This window comes from Engystomops pustulosus, chromosome 3, assembly GCF_040894005.1.
Source record: "Engystomops pustulosus chromosome 3, aEngPut4.maternal, whole genome shotgun sequence".
Lineage (NCBI taxonomy): Eukaryota > Metazoa > Chordata > Amphibia > Anura > Leptodactylidae > Engystomops > Engystomops pustulosus.
In genome coordinates, this window is record NC_092413.1 from 185,919,133 (window position 1) to 185,934,515 (window position 15,383).

A 15,383-nucleotide genomic window follows, 5' to 3' on the forward strand; every position below is an offset into this window, starting at 1 on the left:
TCTCTGGGGCTCCAAGCCATAAGTTGGGTTACTATGGTTAAATCAGACTTTGGCTCCTTACTAAAGAAATGTGCAACCAAATCTGCACTGCAATGCACAATCTTTGGACACGTGTCCACTAATATCTTAGCAGCTCATAGTCAGACATTTGTTTCGCCATAAGTATATGTTCAGCCAAGCATTCGTATGTCCTAAATAAAAATCAGCTGACATTTTTGGGTTATTTTCTGTCACATGTTCTGCATGAATCTGGCACCCCCTGCACTGCTCCGACAGAGTGCAGTACTTTTTTTTGGTGCATCTTTAACAGGGTGTGCGACACATTTCTGTCGGACTTTTCATGTTAAATCTGCCGCACAGTTCGGCTGAGCAGCGGAATGCCCCCCTCAGTGCAGACATTTGTTAAGAATATGTACATATGTATCTGTTGCCCAGGTTCAGCTCCAAATGAAGATGGTCCATGCACTTCTGTAGACTGTCCTGTTTTCCTGTAGCTCCTTCTCCATTCTGCCTCTAACTGATAGGCAGAACACTCAATGTTTCAATCAGCAACATCTTCTGAACCGTAGCACCTAGAAAAACAGTTCTTGTGCCATACTGAAGAGAATCTACCTTATTTTTTATCTGTCACAGAACCAGAGATATCCACTGTTACACAACATAAATGTTGTGTAAATATAAAAATAAAAATAAAAATGTTTTAATGCAAGTTTAAAGCATAACCATAATTTGAGTTTGGTTAAACAGCTCTGAGAAGTGAGGATGAACCCATTTACTTTCAACTTGATGTTTGATTATAGTGTTCACAGCATACTACAACCAGGAAGAGATTAGGAAGGGTTAAGACTCACAGCTGTGTAACAAACAGGAGAAAAGATAGAGACCTGTCTTTAATCCTGTAGACAGATTTGCTATAGCATTGTAACATTGTAACTAAGGGGCACTTAGCAGGCTCTTAGTTTCTTTAAAGGAGAATTTCTTTAGAAAATATATTAGAAAACAATTAATCAACATTAAACAGGAATATTAAACAACATAATCAAAATTAATCCCCAAACAATATAAAAAATGATCAATGTGTATATTTTTGGTTCTGTGACACCTAGAAACACAATCCTGATGCAAAATTTAAAGGGAGATTCTCTTTAATAAGACACCAGAACTTTGTTTCTAGGTGCTATGTACAGAAGTGACTCGCTACATCTATACATATACTATCTGCATGGCGTATGTGCAATAAGTACGGATATATAACCATATGGCAGTCATTAAAGGGTTAGTGTATATTGTAATTATTACTTCTGTTTGCCCATTTGCCCTTATATACTATAAAATTTTGAAAAGAATTATAATTTATTAAGAAGACATGTCTTTACAACCTCGTTACAATGAATACCCTTTCTCTCTCTACCCAGGGACCCTGCTGATGATGAACATTTGTGATGAAGTGAATGTGTATGAATTTCTACCATCTTGGCGTCAAACAGATCGCTGTTACTATTTCAGACATTATTTTGACTCTGCTTGTACTTATGGGGCATACCATCCACTTCTATATGAAAAAAATTTAATAAAAAAACTCAACCAGGGAACTGAGGAGAATATAACTAATAATGGAAAAGTGACCTTACCTGGACTTAGGGATTTGCCGTGCTCACCAGAAACTGGATGACGTAACACTGGTCATTAAAAACCTAAAACCAATCGAACATGTAAGACTATGGGTCGTGTAGACCACCCAAACCCAGGAACTTTACAAAGACATTCTTGTAAAATGTTATGTGAATGCACTTCATTTTATTAACAGTATTTCACCGTGCTAACATATTCCGCACAGCCGGCATTGATCATGTTAGGGATTTCGACATACAGGGGCACATTTACTTACCCGACTGAGTCGCGTTCCCTGATCCGGACTCCCCAACGATGATGCACAGCTGCCGCGATCCACGTAGATCCTGCGCCCGATTTCCTGCATATGTCGCTTCCCCAATCAGGTCCGCCAGAGTTCACCATCTTCTTCCCGGTGTATGTGAGTGCAATAGATGTGACACAAATTTAAATGTTAAATCCCGTGCTTTGTCCAAACCCATTGGATCGTCTGACGTCCGCCCCCCCGATTTGTGTTCCGTGAAAGCCAGTGTAATTGCGACACAATCCTATCACGTGCGACACAATCCCCGGGGCGATCCCGAACAGCTTCGAAAGAGATCCATGTTAGTTAAAAAATAGTTCACATTTATTGAAAAGCTTAAAAATAGTTGTACATACAACATGGAAGCATGGAGATAACATAGGGCAGTGAGGGGGCCAATGATCGCCTATGTGTTTTGGAAATAGCTTTCATTATTCATGGCAATGAAAGAAAAGCTATCTTCGAAACGCGTAGGCGATCACTGGTCCCCTCACTACCCTATGTTATCTCCATGCTTTCAAGTTGTATGTCAGATGAGCTGACTTTTTTTCTCTACTTTTTGGATACACAATGGTGTGGTTACATAAATCTCCCGGCCATTACCTAACACTTTCTGCAGCTATGAATAATCAAAACTGCTGGACTCTCTTTAATAGAGGCAGTAAATACATACATAAATGATGTTGCCATAAAATGTACATTAATGTTCTTGCTATATATTGTGCACTGCATTAATGTTGCAGGAAATTACAGAAAAATAATGCAGCACATTATGAGGGGGGGGGGGCTGCTGGGTTTTATATATATATGAGAGAGAGCTGGGGGTATAATATGAGGGGGGATTCCTGGGGGTATAATATCAGGGCTAGCTGTTGGGGGGGGCATCATTTAAAAAGTAGCTGCTGGAAGGCATGAAATGAGGGGGGACTGCTGAGGGGGGCATAACATGCAGCTGATGGGGGGGGAATAATGTGAGTGGGAGCAGGGGAGGGGATACAACGTGAGAGGAAGATGCGGAGCTATAATGTGCGGGGACGGAGAAAAGCATAGGCCAAAGGCATGGCTTAGGGCGAAAAAAAATTCTGGTGCATTCCTCTTTCGCAATAGTTAAGAGGTATGCGTCAGAATAATAAAGATCCAAAAAACCAAAACTCTTTGCCTGTAACATATAAATGGCTTCCCCAAATAAAGAATATAGTAAATACTGGATTATTTATTTTTTTAAATAGTGCTCAAATTGCATCGTTCACGTTATGGAGATAGAAAACTAAATTTGACTAATAGAGAATCTTATTATATTGATAAGGGCAGCAGCACAGATCTGATGAACTTGAGTGCTGAGGGAGCAGGGGGGAGGGGAGCGACAATGCAATATAATCATTTTAAAAATTGATTTTAGAAGGAGGCCAAGGATAACAAATATAAGAAGATTACCACAGTCACGGTGCTTGGATCTATGAGTAAGTGTCCCTGGTTCATCATTTTCATGGTAGATTTCCTTTAAAAAAAAGGACTAAACTGAAAAGTTATCAGAACTTGTTCAAAAAATGTAGATGTAAAAATGTATTGGTAAATCTGCCCCAGTGTGCTCCTACAAAGTCTAATCCTGTCAGCACTAACTGGACACTTACCACTTAGGAGCACAGCCCCTAGCCAAGAGAAATAACACTCAATAGTCCATTTACACGTATATATGGCTGTAGTCGCAGGGTGTATTTGCTGTGTGTTGACCTCAATGAACACAGCCACGTCAAGCACCAGATGAAGACAGACGCTATCTGCCGTGGTTTTCAGCCACGAGTTGGGTTTTAACCTTTGCAAAGTTTACATCTGAATTCTCAGAAAAACCCTGAGTTATTTTACCTGTCATGTGGAAACAATTTGCTGTATCTCATCCACCATAATAACAAAAGTTGTTTAGGGTCAATGGTCATCAGATTTCAGTGGCTAACCTGCAGCGTTTCAGTCCAATTTGTCCCAACAAATTGGCACAATTTTACATTTTAAGAAGTGTTATTTAATGTTATGTAAAATAACGATGTGATTACTGCTGTAACTAGTAAGGTCCCATGCACAAGACTGTTTTTGGGGGTCTTGAGCTAGCCTCAAAAATGGCAGCTAATTTATGCCCCTCCCCTCCCCATTGAGGTCAAAGCTACTCATTTCCTATGGATATGGAATGGTTGAGTGATGCTCACCCACCGATGTCCATCTGGCTGACACGGGCTGCAAAAAGGGGATTACTTTTCCCAGTTTGCTGCCCGTATTGCACTCACAGTCATATGCATGTAGCCTTAGGCCCTGTGCACATGACCAAGTGATACAGGCTCTAAATTTGCAGCCCTATCGCGCCCCCATAGAGTCTATGGCACCCAGTTACGCCGCAGTGAGCACTCAGTTTCACACCACATCGTGACTGAGCCAGGTGGCTTTCAATGGAGAGGGGAGGGGTGAGGAACCCTCACTCGCCCTCCTTTCTTCACCTAGAAAACCTGTTGCACCTCGCCCCGAGGGACCATATGGCCGCGTGAAAGGGGCCTTACAATGATAACATCCACGTGTCCATGGATGAAGTGAGAATACACCTGCCTGTATAATAAGGTGTTTTTATTTTTGACCCTGTGGTTATAATATAAGAGTTCATGTAAAGAAGTAAGTCATGGGGTCACATTGCTTGGCAATACCTTCTCTCTTGAGCAAGTTTTTTTCTTACAAGGCCTATGAATTAACAGACTGTAAGCTCTTGTGACCAGGGCCCTGACCCCTATTGTTCCATATGACTGTTTGTACTCTGTAATGTCTTATTTTATTTGTATAATTTGTAAAGCGCTACGGAATATGATGGCGCTATATAAATAAAGATTATTATAATTAAATTGTGTAATAGAAACACACAGCTGCTACACGCTACACCACAACCGGCATCTGTCTTTCCGTCTCGGTGACTACCTCCTACTGTTTCCTGTTGATGTACTGAATCTCCTTTAATCTCTTATAGGTGCAATACTGTAACAACCTTTCACCACTTCCCCCTCACTTCTTGTGGCTGGAGGTTTTAGTGTTGCACTTCTTAATTCTTTAGAATCGTCCCTTTTGCACTCTGTATCTTGCCACATGCCAACGGTTAAAGAAACAGTTTTCTTACCAGTGGGAAGTTTATTTTGACTTTGGCTCAAAATACCCATGGGAGATTTTTTGGGGGGGGGTTACACCTCATCACCTTATTTACCTCTTATTTCTCTCTTCTTCTGCAAGTGTACAAAACTTTTCCCAATGCTTCGAACTAATACATTTCAGTCCCTATCACCTACAACATTTTCTGGGGGGGCATTTATCTTTTTTTCCCCTTCCTTGAGCTCTTTTTGCACCTTTTGTGAGTCTATTTTTTGTGAATCTAGTTTGGCCTTTTTTTAAAAGCAGATTTCTTTGAAACTTTTTAGGCACAAATTTTAAAAAAGGTGCACATTTTTCGAGAACTCATGCCATTGCTTTTACTACACATGGTCGGGACTGGCATGTTTTTTGCGTAATTATTTGCATCTTTTTAGGAGCCAATCAATGTTAGATAAGGCACAAACATCTAGAAGCAGGAGAAATACAAAGACAAATTTGGTGCAAACCAGGATACCGGCTATACAGTGAACTCTGGAAAACTGCTGGAAAAAGCTGCAAAAAATTGTGCAAAAAGTCACTAAAAAACAATTAGATAAATTGTGACTATTGGCTACAGGAACCTTGAAGTCTTGGATATGAAATTTCAGCGTTTACATAAAGTCTGTAAGTTCTTCTGTAAGTCTGTAAGTTCTTCTAAAGTCTGTAAGTTCTTGTTTTTGTGGCTTACATATGAGTATTCTGAACACTTGTAGCCCATGTCCTGGATATGTCTCTGTGTGGTGACTCTTGAAGCACTGACTCCAGCAGCAGTCCTCTCCTTGTGAATCTACAAATACATTTTTAATGGCCTTTTTAACAATCCCGTCAAGGCTGTTGTTATCCCGGCTGCTTGTGCACCTTTTTCTACCACACTTTATCCTTCCACTCAACTTTCCATTAATGTACTCCGTGAACAGCCAGCTTCTTAAGCAATGCCCTTTTGTGGCTTACCCTCCTATGGAGTGTCTCAGTGACTGCCTTCTGGACATCTGTCAAGTCAGCAGTTTTCTTCATCATTGGGTCCAGGGCCGATTCTAGCATAATTGCTGCCTGAGGCGAATATTAAAATGCTGCACCCCCCCCCCCCCGCTCCCTGTTAAGTAAATCCTTAAACTTTACTAACAACCCTACAGGCAGCTCCCTGACACTGTGTGACTGACTACAGGATCTGAGAGGCATTAGTGGAATCTAGTACCTTATAGATGACAATCAGGAGGACTTTATTCCAGGTTCTCCAATCCATGAAGTATCACTGCTGAGTTCACTACCAGATGTCTTCAGCTCTGCGCAGCATATCCACCCGGCGTCCCTAAAAATACCACAGTCACTTACAGTATGAAGTCTCCTGGATAACAACACTGCGCTCCTAAATAATATATACCCCTCACAACACAACTGACCGCACTCTCCCCACATATAACACATCCCTTCAATATCCCTGCTCTCATATATTTAAAGGCCTCGTTATTCACCACCCAATTAAATTATATACAGATCGCCTACAGCTTAAATAAAATCTTGCCCCACATATACATCCCCCAGCTTAGTAATATACTGTATCCCATATACATCCCCCTCCCAGCTTAGTAATATACTGTACCCCATATACAGTCCCCTCCCAGCTTAGTAATATACTGTATCCCATATACAGCCCCCCAGCTTAGTAATATACTGTACCCCATATACATCCCCCAGCTTAGTAATATACTGTACCCCATATACAGTCCCCTCCCAGCTTAGTAATATACTGTACCCCATATACATCCCCCTCCCAGCTTAGTAATATACTGTACCCCATATACAGTCCCCTCCCAGCTTAGTAATATACTGTATCCCATATACAGCCCCCCAGCTTAGTAATATACTGTACCCCATATACAGCCCTCCCAGCTTAGTAATATACTGTACCCCATATACAGCCCTCCCAGCTTAGTAATATACTGTACCCCATATACATCCCCCCAGCTTAGTAATATACTGTACCACATATACAGCCCCCTCCCAGCTTAGTAATATACTGTATCCCATATACAGCCCCCAGCTTAGTAATATACTGTACCCATATACATCCCCCCAGTTTAGTAATATACTGTATCCCATATGCAGCCCCCAGCTTAGTAATATACTGTACCCCATATACATCCCCCCAGCTTAGTAATATACTGTACCCCATATACATCCCCCCAGCTTAGTAATATACTGTATCCCATATGCAGCCCCCAGCTTAGTGATATATAATATATAGCATCCCCCCAGTATAAAATAATTATAGCCCCAAATCCCCAAATAAAATATAGCATCCCCTCCCCCTAGTATAAAATAATTATGGCCCCAAATAATACATATAGCACCCCCCCCCTAGTATAAAATAATTATGGCCCCAAATAATATATATAGCACCCCCCCCCCTAGTATAAAATAATTATGGCCCCAAATAATACATATAGCACCCCCCCCCCCTAGTATAAGATAATTATGGCCCCAAATAATACATATAGCATCCCCCCCCCAGTATAAGATAAGTATGGCCCCAAATAATACATATAGCACCCCCCCCCTAGTATAAGATAAGTATGGCCCCAAATAATACATATAGCACCCCCCCCCTAGTATAAGATAATTATGGCCCCAAATAATACATATAGCACCCCCCCCCTAGTATAAGATAATTATGGCCCCAAATAATACATATAGCATCCCCCCCCTAGTATAAGATAAGTATGGCCCCAAATAATACATATAGCACCCCCCCCCCTTAGTATAAAATAATTATGGCCCCATATGATATCTATAGCGCCCCCCCCCCCCCAGTATTAAACGTTTTCTAGTCCTGTATAGTACCCCCCCTCCCAGTATAACATAAAACCTCCCCACATTTAATTAAAGTACGTGAAAAATAATAAAATCATACTCACCTGCAGGCAGCTGCTCCCTCGGCGCGGCTCCGGTCTTCACGCGGCTGTGAGCTCCTGTGAGCCGCGGCTCCGCACAGTGACACAGGCGCATGACGTCATGACGCCTGTGTCACTGCTTAGGACGGAGCGCGCAGCTGCCGGAAAGGCGCTGCGTCGCTCCGCATATAAATCGCGCCTGTGTCTTAAAGAGACAGGCGCAATTTATTTAGCTGGTGGGCGATTCGGGCGTTAATGGACGCCCGAATCGCCCACTTTAGAGCGGCAAATTTCGCCGCCCTTTACAGGGACCCGCATTCTGCCGCCTGAGGCGAGATTTTCATCTCGCCTCATGGCAGATGCGGCCCTGATTGGGTCGTCTACTGAACCAGACAAAGGGACCTTTTAAAACACATAGGAAGACTTTGCAGATGTTTTGGATTCATTATTCTAAATTTCTGAGATAATTACTTTTGGGTTTACTTTTGCTGTAAGCAACATTAACATAAATAAACCCATTAATTTAATTAGTACAATTCAAAAAGTCTTCTAAAAATTTCAAACTTTCAAATGTGAGTGATGGTGATCTATATAAAACACTGCAGATGTATAATCAACAGGAAATACATTCATTACAGACTCTCATCCCTTTTGTGGTCAGTGGGGGATGGGAATGAATGACATGGGAACTGAATTTCCAAAAATAATTAAAAAAATAATCTTTTAGCTTCAGTCACTGTATGCAAAGGAAATGTACTAATACTGCAGTCCATGGGCTGCACAGGCAGCAAAACACTCTATCAACAACTGTCCATATATATCAGCCCCTCATGTACAATAATTAGCAGTATTTTGCCGTCCTGGTAGTTAAATAGGCAATCAAGGATTAAGCCACTGTGAATTTTCCTCATCTGTATGGTATCATGCAAATGAAGAAATTGTTAATGTGTCTGTCTTGATGTGTGAGCCCGGCCTATTGCCACTTGTTCAGGGTTGGCTCCAGGTTTCAGTAGGTCCTTGGGAGAGACTTAGTATGCCCCTTTGTAGTGAATTCAGATGGCAGCATTCAAAATCAGAAACTAAAACAGTCCACTGTCCTAAAATATTCTCTAGTTCATCATACCAACAGCCCCCTCACAGTTGCTTTATACACTGTACAGCCCTAATGGTTATTTTATATAAGCCCCTCTTACACATTATGGATTCATTAGGGCTCCCCTGGGGGATTCCTTCACTAAACTGCAGTCTTCAGCTCTTCTTATATCTCCCCGCTGGCCCTTGGAATGGACGAGGCCTGTTCTCCTGGACAAAACCACCCATAATAATAATAATAATTCCTATATTTATATGGCGCACACAGTTCACGCAGCGCTGCACAGAGTTTGTTATATCAGTCCCTGTCTCCATGGGACTCACAATCTAATCAGCCTACCAGTATGTTTTGGAGTGTGGGAGGAAACTGGAGGACCCAGAGGAAACCCATGCAAACACGGAGAGAACATACAGACTCTTTACAGATGTTGACTCTGGGGACCCAGGTCCCCAGCGCTGCAAGGCTGTAATGACATAGTGCTTGTGCTAGGCCGCAATACAAGCCAGCCAATCTGGTTTCATGGTTTCCAGATGCCCCCACACTGCGGTTAGGCCCTGGAAGTTGAACGTTACACATGACCAGGCAATGGCTGAGTTCAGGGCATAGAATAAACACCCAATACACCACGCCTGACCATCCCCTAACTAAATAAGACACAGACACATGAGTAGTTGGAAAGGTGAATTTATTTCAAATTCTTGTTAAACAATATGTAAAAACATTGTTAACCCCTTAACGCTCTGCGCCGTAGCTCTACTCACGGGCTGAGTCCTCTTCATACAAAGGTGGGGGTTTTTGCATTTTGCACAAAACCCCCACTGCTAATAACCGCGGTCTGTGGCTATTAACCCTCTCAACGCCGCCGGCAAAGTCGCCGGCAGCGTTTTACCATGGTAGCCTCGGGTATTCTTTTGACATGAGGCTACATGGCTTATGCAGGTTCGTTACAATGAGCCAGTGGCTCATTGTAATGTATGACCTGCAAAAATGCCATATATTGCAATACTGTAGTATTGCAGTATATGGTAGGAGCGATCTGACCATCTAGGGTTAATGTACCCTAGATGGTCTAAAAAATAGTGAAAAAAAAAAAGAAAAAAAAAGTTTAAAAAAAAAAAAAAATTGATAAAATATTAAAAGTTCAAATCACCCCCTCTCCCTAGAACGGATATAAAACATAATAAACAGTAAAAATCACAAACATATTAGGTATCGCCGCATCCCCAAATGCCCGATCTATCAAAATATAAAAACGGTTACGGGCGGCGGTGACCGCCGAGGCGGGAAATGGCGCCCAAATGTCCGAAATGCGACTTTTACACCTTTTTACATAACATAAAAAATGAAATAAAAAATGATCAAAATGTCGCACAGACCTCAAAATGGTAGCAATGAAAACGTCGCCTCATTTCGCAAAAAATGACCCCTCACACATCTCCGTGCGCCAAAGTATGAAAAAGTAATTAGTGTCAGAAGATGGCAAAATTATTTTTTTTCTTTTTTGTACACATTCGTTTAATTTTTGAAAATGTATTAAAACACAATAAAACCTATATAAATTTGGTATCACCGTGATCGCACCAAACCAAAGAATAAAGTAGGAATGTTATTTGGAGCGAAGAGTGAAAGTCGTAAAAACTGAGCCCACAAAAACGTGGCGTTTTTTTTAAAAATTTTTCTACATTTGGAATTTTTTTGCAGCTTCGCAGTACACGGCATGGAATAATAACTAACATCATGGGAAAGTAAGGGAAAGTGAGGGCTTATTTTGTTACGCACAAAATAAGCCCTCACACAGGTCTGTACACATAAAAATGAAAAAGTTATGGATTTTTGAAGTTGGAGAGCGAGAAATGAGCCGAAAAACCCTGCGTCCTTAAGGGGTTAAAGAATACAATAGATAATAAATACAATAACACTTGTAAAAGTAACAGCTGAGCTCTTGGCAACACCCCGAATTGGTACCATATTAAAATAAAAACTTCAAATATCAGCAGTGTCTCACAAAACCATAAATTACACGCACAGCGTGCGAGGACCACAGCCCCAGCTCCACTAGCCGCCAACCTCCTAGCTAAAATGGTGAAAGAGGATGTGGCCCTAGACCAGTGATGGGCAACCTTTTGAGCTAGGTGTGTCAAAATTCGCCAAAAAAACGAGCATAACTCGGGTGCTGTGTCACCTAACCTAATTTTGTAATAACATGTCCAGTAGCGGCCTCCCCTTATTAATAACATGTCCAGCAGCGGCCTCCCCTTATTAATAACATGTCCAGCAGCGGCCTCTCCTTATTAATAACATGTCCAGCAGCGGCCTCCCTTTACTACTAAAATACCCCTAGCGCCCTCCCTTTACTACTAAAATACCCCTAGCGGCCTCCCTTTACTACGAAAATACCCCTAGCGCCCTCCCTTTACTACTAAAATACCCCTGGCGCCCTCCCTTTACTACTAAAATACCCCTGGCGGCCTCCCTTTACTATTAAAATACCCCTAGCGGCCTCCCTTTACTATTAAAATACCCCTAGCGGCCTCCCTTTACTACTAAAATACCCCTAGCGCCCTCCCTTTACTACTAAAATACCCCTAGCGCCCTCCCTTTACTACTAAAATACCCCTAGCGGCCTCCCTGTACTACTAAAATACCCCTAGCGGCCTCCCTTTACTATTAAAATACCCCTAGCGGCCTTCCTTTACTACTAAAATACCCCTAGCGGCCTCCCTTTACTATTAAAATACCCCTAGCAGCCTCCCTTTACTACTAAAATACCCCTAGCACCCTCCCTTTACTACTAAATTACCCTTAACACCCTCCCTTTACTACTAAAATACCCCTAGCACCCTCCCTTTACTACTAAAATACCCCTGGCGCCCTCCCTTTACTACTAAAATACCCCTGGCGGCCTCCCTTTACTATTAAAATACCCCTAGCGGCCTCCCTTTACTACTAAAATACCCCTAGCGGCCTCCCTTTACTATTAAAATACCCCTAGCGGCCTCCCTTTACTACTAAAATACCCCTAGCGCCCTCCCTTTACTACTAAAATACCCCTAGCGCCCTCCCTTTACTACTAAAATACCCCTAGCGGCCTCCCTTTACTACTAAAATACCCCTAGCGGCCTCCCTTTACTATTAAAATACCCCTAGCGGCCTTCCTTTACTACTAAAATACTCCTAGCGGCCTCCCTTTACTATTAAAATACCCCTAGCGGCCTCCCTTTACTACTAAAATACCCCTAGCGCCCTCCCTTTACTACTAAAATACCCCTAGCACCCTCCCTTTACTACTAAAATACCCCTAGCACCCTCCCTTTACTACTAAAATACCCCTGGCGCCCTCCCTTTACTACTAAAATACCCCTGGCGGCCTCCCTTTACTATTAAAATACCCCTAGCGGCCTCCCTTTACTACTAAAATACCCCTAGCGGCCTCCCTTTACTATTAAAATACCCCTAGCGGCCTCCCTTTACTACTAAAATACCCCTAGCGCCCTCCCTTTACTACTAAAATACCCCTAGCGCCCTCCCTTTACTACTAAAATACCCCTAGCGGCCTCCCTTTACTACTAAAATACCCCTAGCGGCCTCCCTTTACTATTAAAATACCCCTAGCGGCCTTCCTTTACTACTAAAATACTCCTAGCGGTCTCCCTTTACTATTAAAATACCCCTAGCGGCCTCCCTTTACTACTAAAATACCCCTAGCGCCCTCCCTTTACTACTAAAATACCCCTAGCGGCCTCCCTTTACTACTAAAATACCCCTAGCGGCCTCCCTTTACTACTAAAATACCCCTAGCGGCCTCCCTTTACTATTAAAATACCCCTAGCGGCCTCCCTTTACTACTAAAATACCCCTAGCGGCCTCCCTTTACTATTAAAATACCCCTAGCGGCCTCCCTTTACTACTAAAATACCCCTAGCGCCCTCCCTTTACTACTAAAATACCCCTAGCGCCCTTCCTTTACTACTAAAATACCCCTAGCGGCCTCCCTTTACTACTAAAATACCCCTAGCGGCCTCCCTTTACTATTAAAATACCCCTAGCGGCCTTCCTTTACTACTAAAATACCCAATTTTTTCTGGCCAGAATGAGGCTCTCCCTCCCTGCCAGACTTTATAAACCCTCTCACTCCACCCCCTGCATTTAAAGCCCCCTATCACAGCTAATGTTATTCTCCACCCCCCAGTGAAATCCAACCACCTGTATTCTGTGCCCCTCCCAGCCCAGTCCGTCATGCCCGCTCTCCGCCCACTTGGCGTAAGCTCCGTGCTCACAGTATGAGGGCTGACACGTCGATAGGCCTTCTGGCTGATTAGCAAAATCCAGTCATATCTCCTGGAATAAGTGTCTCTGGTTTATCATGCTTGATTTTATTGCAGGCTTTCTTTTTTTCCCATTCATGCTACATGAGCGAACCTAATCCATTTCATAACAATAACCATAACTTTTTTCATGACAAATGCGTAGTAAGGGCTGAAAAGGTCTGCAACACAAGTAATACATTTGGGACTTATCATGTAAATACCTTCTGTTGTGTAATTTACATAGGGATTTTTTTTGGTTATAGGGGTCGTCCAGAGGTTGAAAAACATGGCCACTTTTTTTCTAAAAACAGCGCCACACCTGACCATGGCTTGTGTTGGTATTCCAACTCAGGCGTATAGTGATTAATAAAGTCTAGCTACAATACTGGCACAAACCATGGTCAGCTGTGGTGCTGTTTTTGGAAGAAAGCAGCCATGATTTAGACCCCTGGACACGCTTTTTAAGGGGGATTTCTTTGCACCACATATTAATGACAGATCCACTGGTTATTTTGGTTTCCTTTGTCATTTCACAGTAATAAGTTAGTCATGCGTGTTTTCTCTCTCATTTCTAAATCACACATCTTTATTTCTCTAATAACGCTCCTTTCGGTGAACATAATTATACACATCTGTCTTTGCACCTGTTGATATTTTTTTTAAGGCCTGACAAAAATTACATTGAGAATGTAATAATTAAAGTGTTGTTATTTTTTGAAAGATAGTGGTAAGTGTCAAAATACTGGAGTTCTGTCTACTGGGAAATTCACTGGGGGAGATTTATCATTAGGCGGCTCCTTGAGACAGTTCTGTGTCTATTTTCGGAGCTCCGCTGCCCATCACATTTATTAAAGTGGCTTTGGCCCTTTAATAAAGGTTCTTATGCACTAATTGGTGTCAGGTATTTTTAGCAGTTAAAGGGCCCAAAAAACCTCAGTAAAACTTTTTTGAGATGCACAAAACCCCCACAAAACCAAAGATAAATAACCCCCTATGTCTGTCTTTGGAGCCCTTCTATTAAAATGGGGCAGATGTATCTTAGGGGGTCATTTATCTTATCTCTGTTTTGGCTGGATTTTGCCTGTCATTTTTCAGCTATTTTCTTAATTTATCAATCTCACTTTTTACTTGTGTTAAATGGGGCTTTTTCAGATCTCTTGTTGAGACATTTGTTACAAACTTCTCAAAAAGGTCACACAAATGTAACTAAGAATATTCTGTCTTTTAGACAGCTTGATAAATCTGACCCATTGGGGTAGATGTATTATCGTATATGAACCAAAGAAGTGTTGGAAACTCATGTTTTTATAAGCGCAAAAGCGTTGCAGATCATTTATAATATGTTTGTGCCAGAAAGAACAGATGTTTCCGACTATCCCGACTTGTCCATCTTTTTTTGGCACAAGTGGGCGTGGCCTATATTTCCCACATCATCCGCAACATTTATGTTGAGTTTGTCTGCTTTTTTAGGCTAAATTTTTGGCACAAAACTGACCAGGTAAAAAATTGTCTGAAATCAAAAGAAAAACAGGCGCAGCCCATGTAAGATTTTGGCACACATCTCATTTGTGTTTGCATTTTTATGGCACCCGACTGATTAGTTCCGTCTGCGCATTAATTACTTACAGCCGTACGCTACTTTAATACATCGGGCTATGTTTTCCGTCGTCGGATCTCAGATGCCGACTGTCGAGGTTGCAACAAAATTAATAAATCCCCCCATTGTGTACTTTTTTGTGCAGATTTTTGCACAACTTCTGAAATGTTGCCCAATCATGGGTGCAACTTTTACCAAGCAGTTTACTACGCCTGGTGGGGACTGGAGTGTATTTGAAAGTCCCAAAAAACTGAAAATATACTGGAAAATTGTGTAACTTCATTACACAAAAATATCAATTATTTGTTATTTAATATAATAAGTACATTTCCAGGCCTGGGAGCCATTACATGATCGCTATGATGGCACCTGCAATCTCATGGTGATGCAAATGATAGGGATCAGAGGGAGTCCAAAGCGCTATTGA

General features: G+C 41.9%; 1 protein-coding gene across 2 annotated transcripts in view; it reads left to right on the forward strand.

The window, feature by feature from the left end:
* The window catches only part of LOC140122447 (beta-galactoside alpha-2,6-sialyltransferase 1-like), a 37,583-nt gene extending 35,887 nt beyond the window's left edge, over positions 1-1,696 (forward strand). For both annotated transcript variants that reach the window (XM_072143322.1, XM_072143321.1), the window contains exon 6: positions 1,416-1,696. In XM_072143322.1, the coding sequence (XP_071999423.1) occupies positions 1,416-1,672 (257 nt within the window). In that variant the 3' untranslated portion in view covers positions 1,673-1,696. The remainder of the gene's footprint in view (positions 1-1,415) is intronic.
* Positions 1,697-15,383: the final 13,687 nt, after the last annotated feature.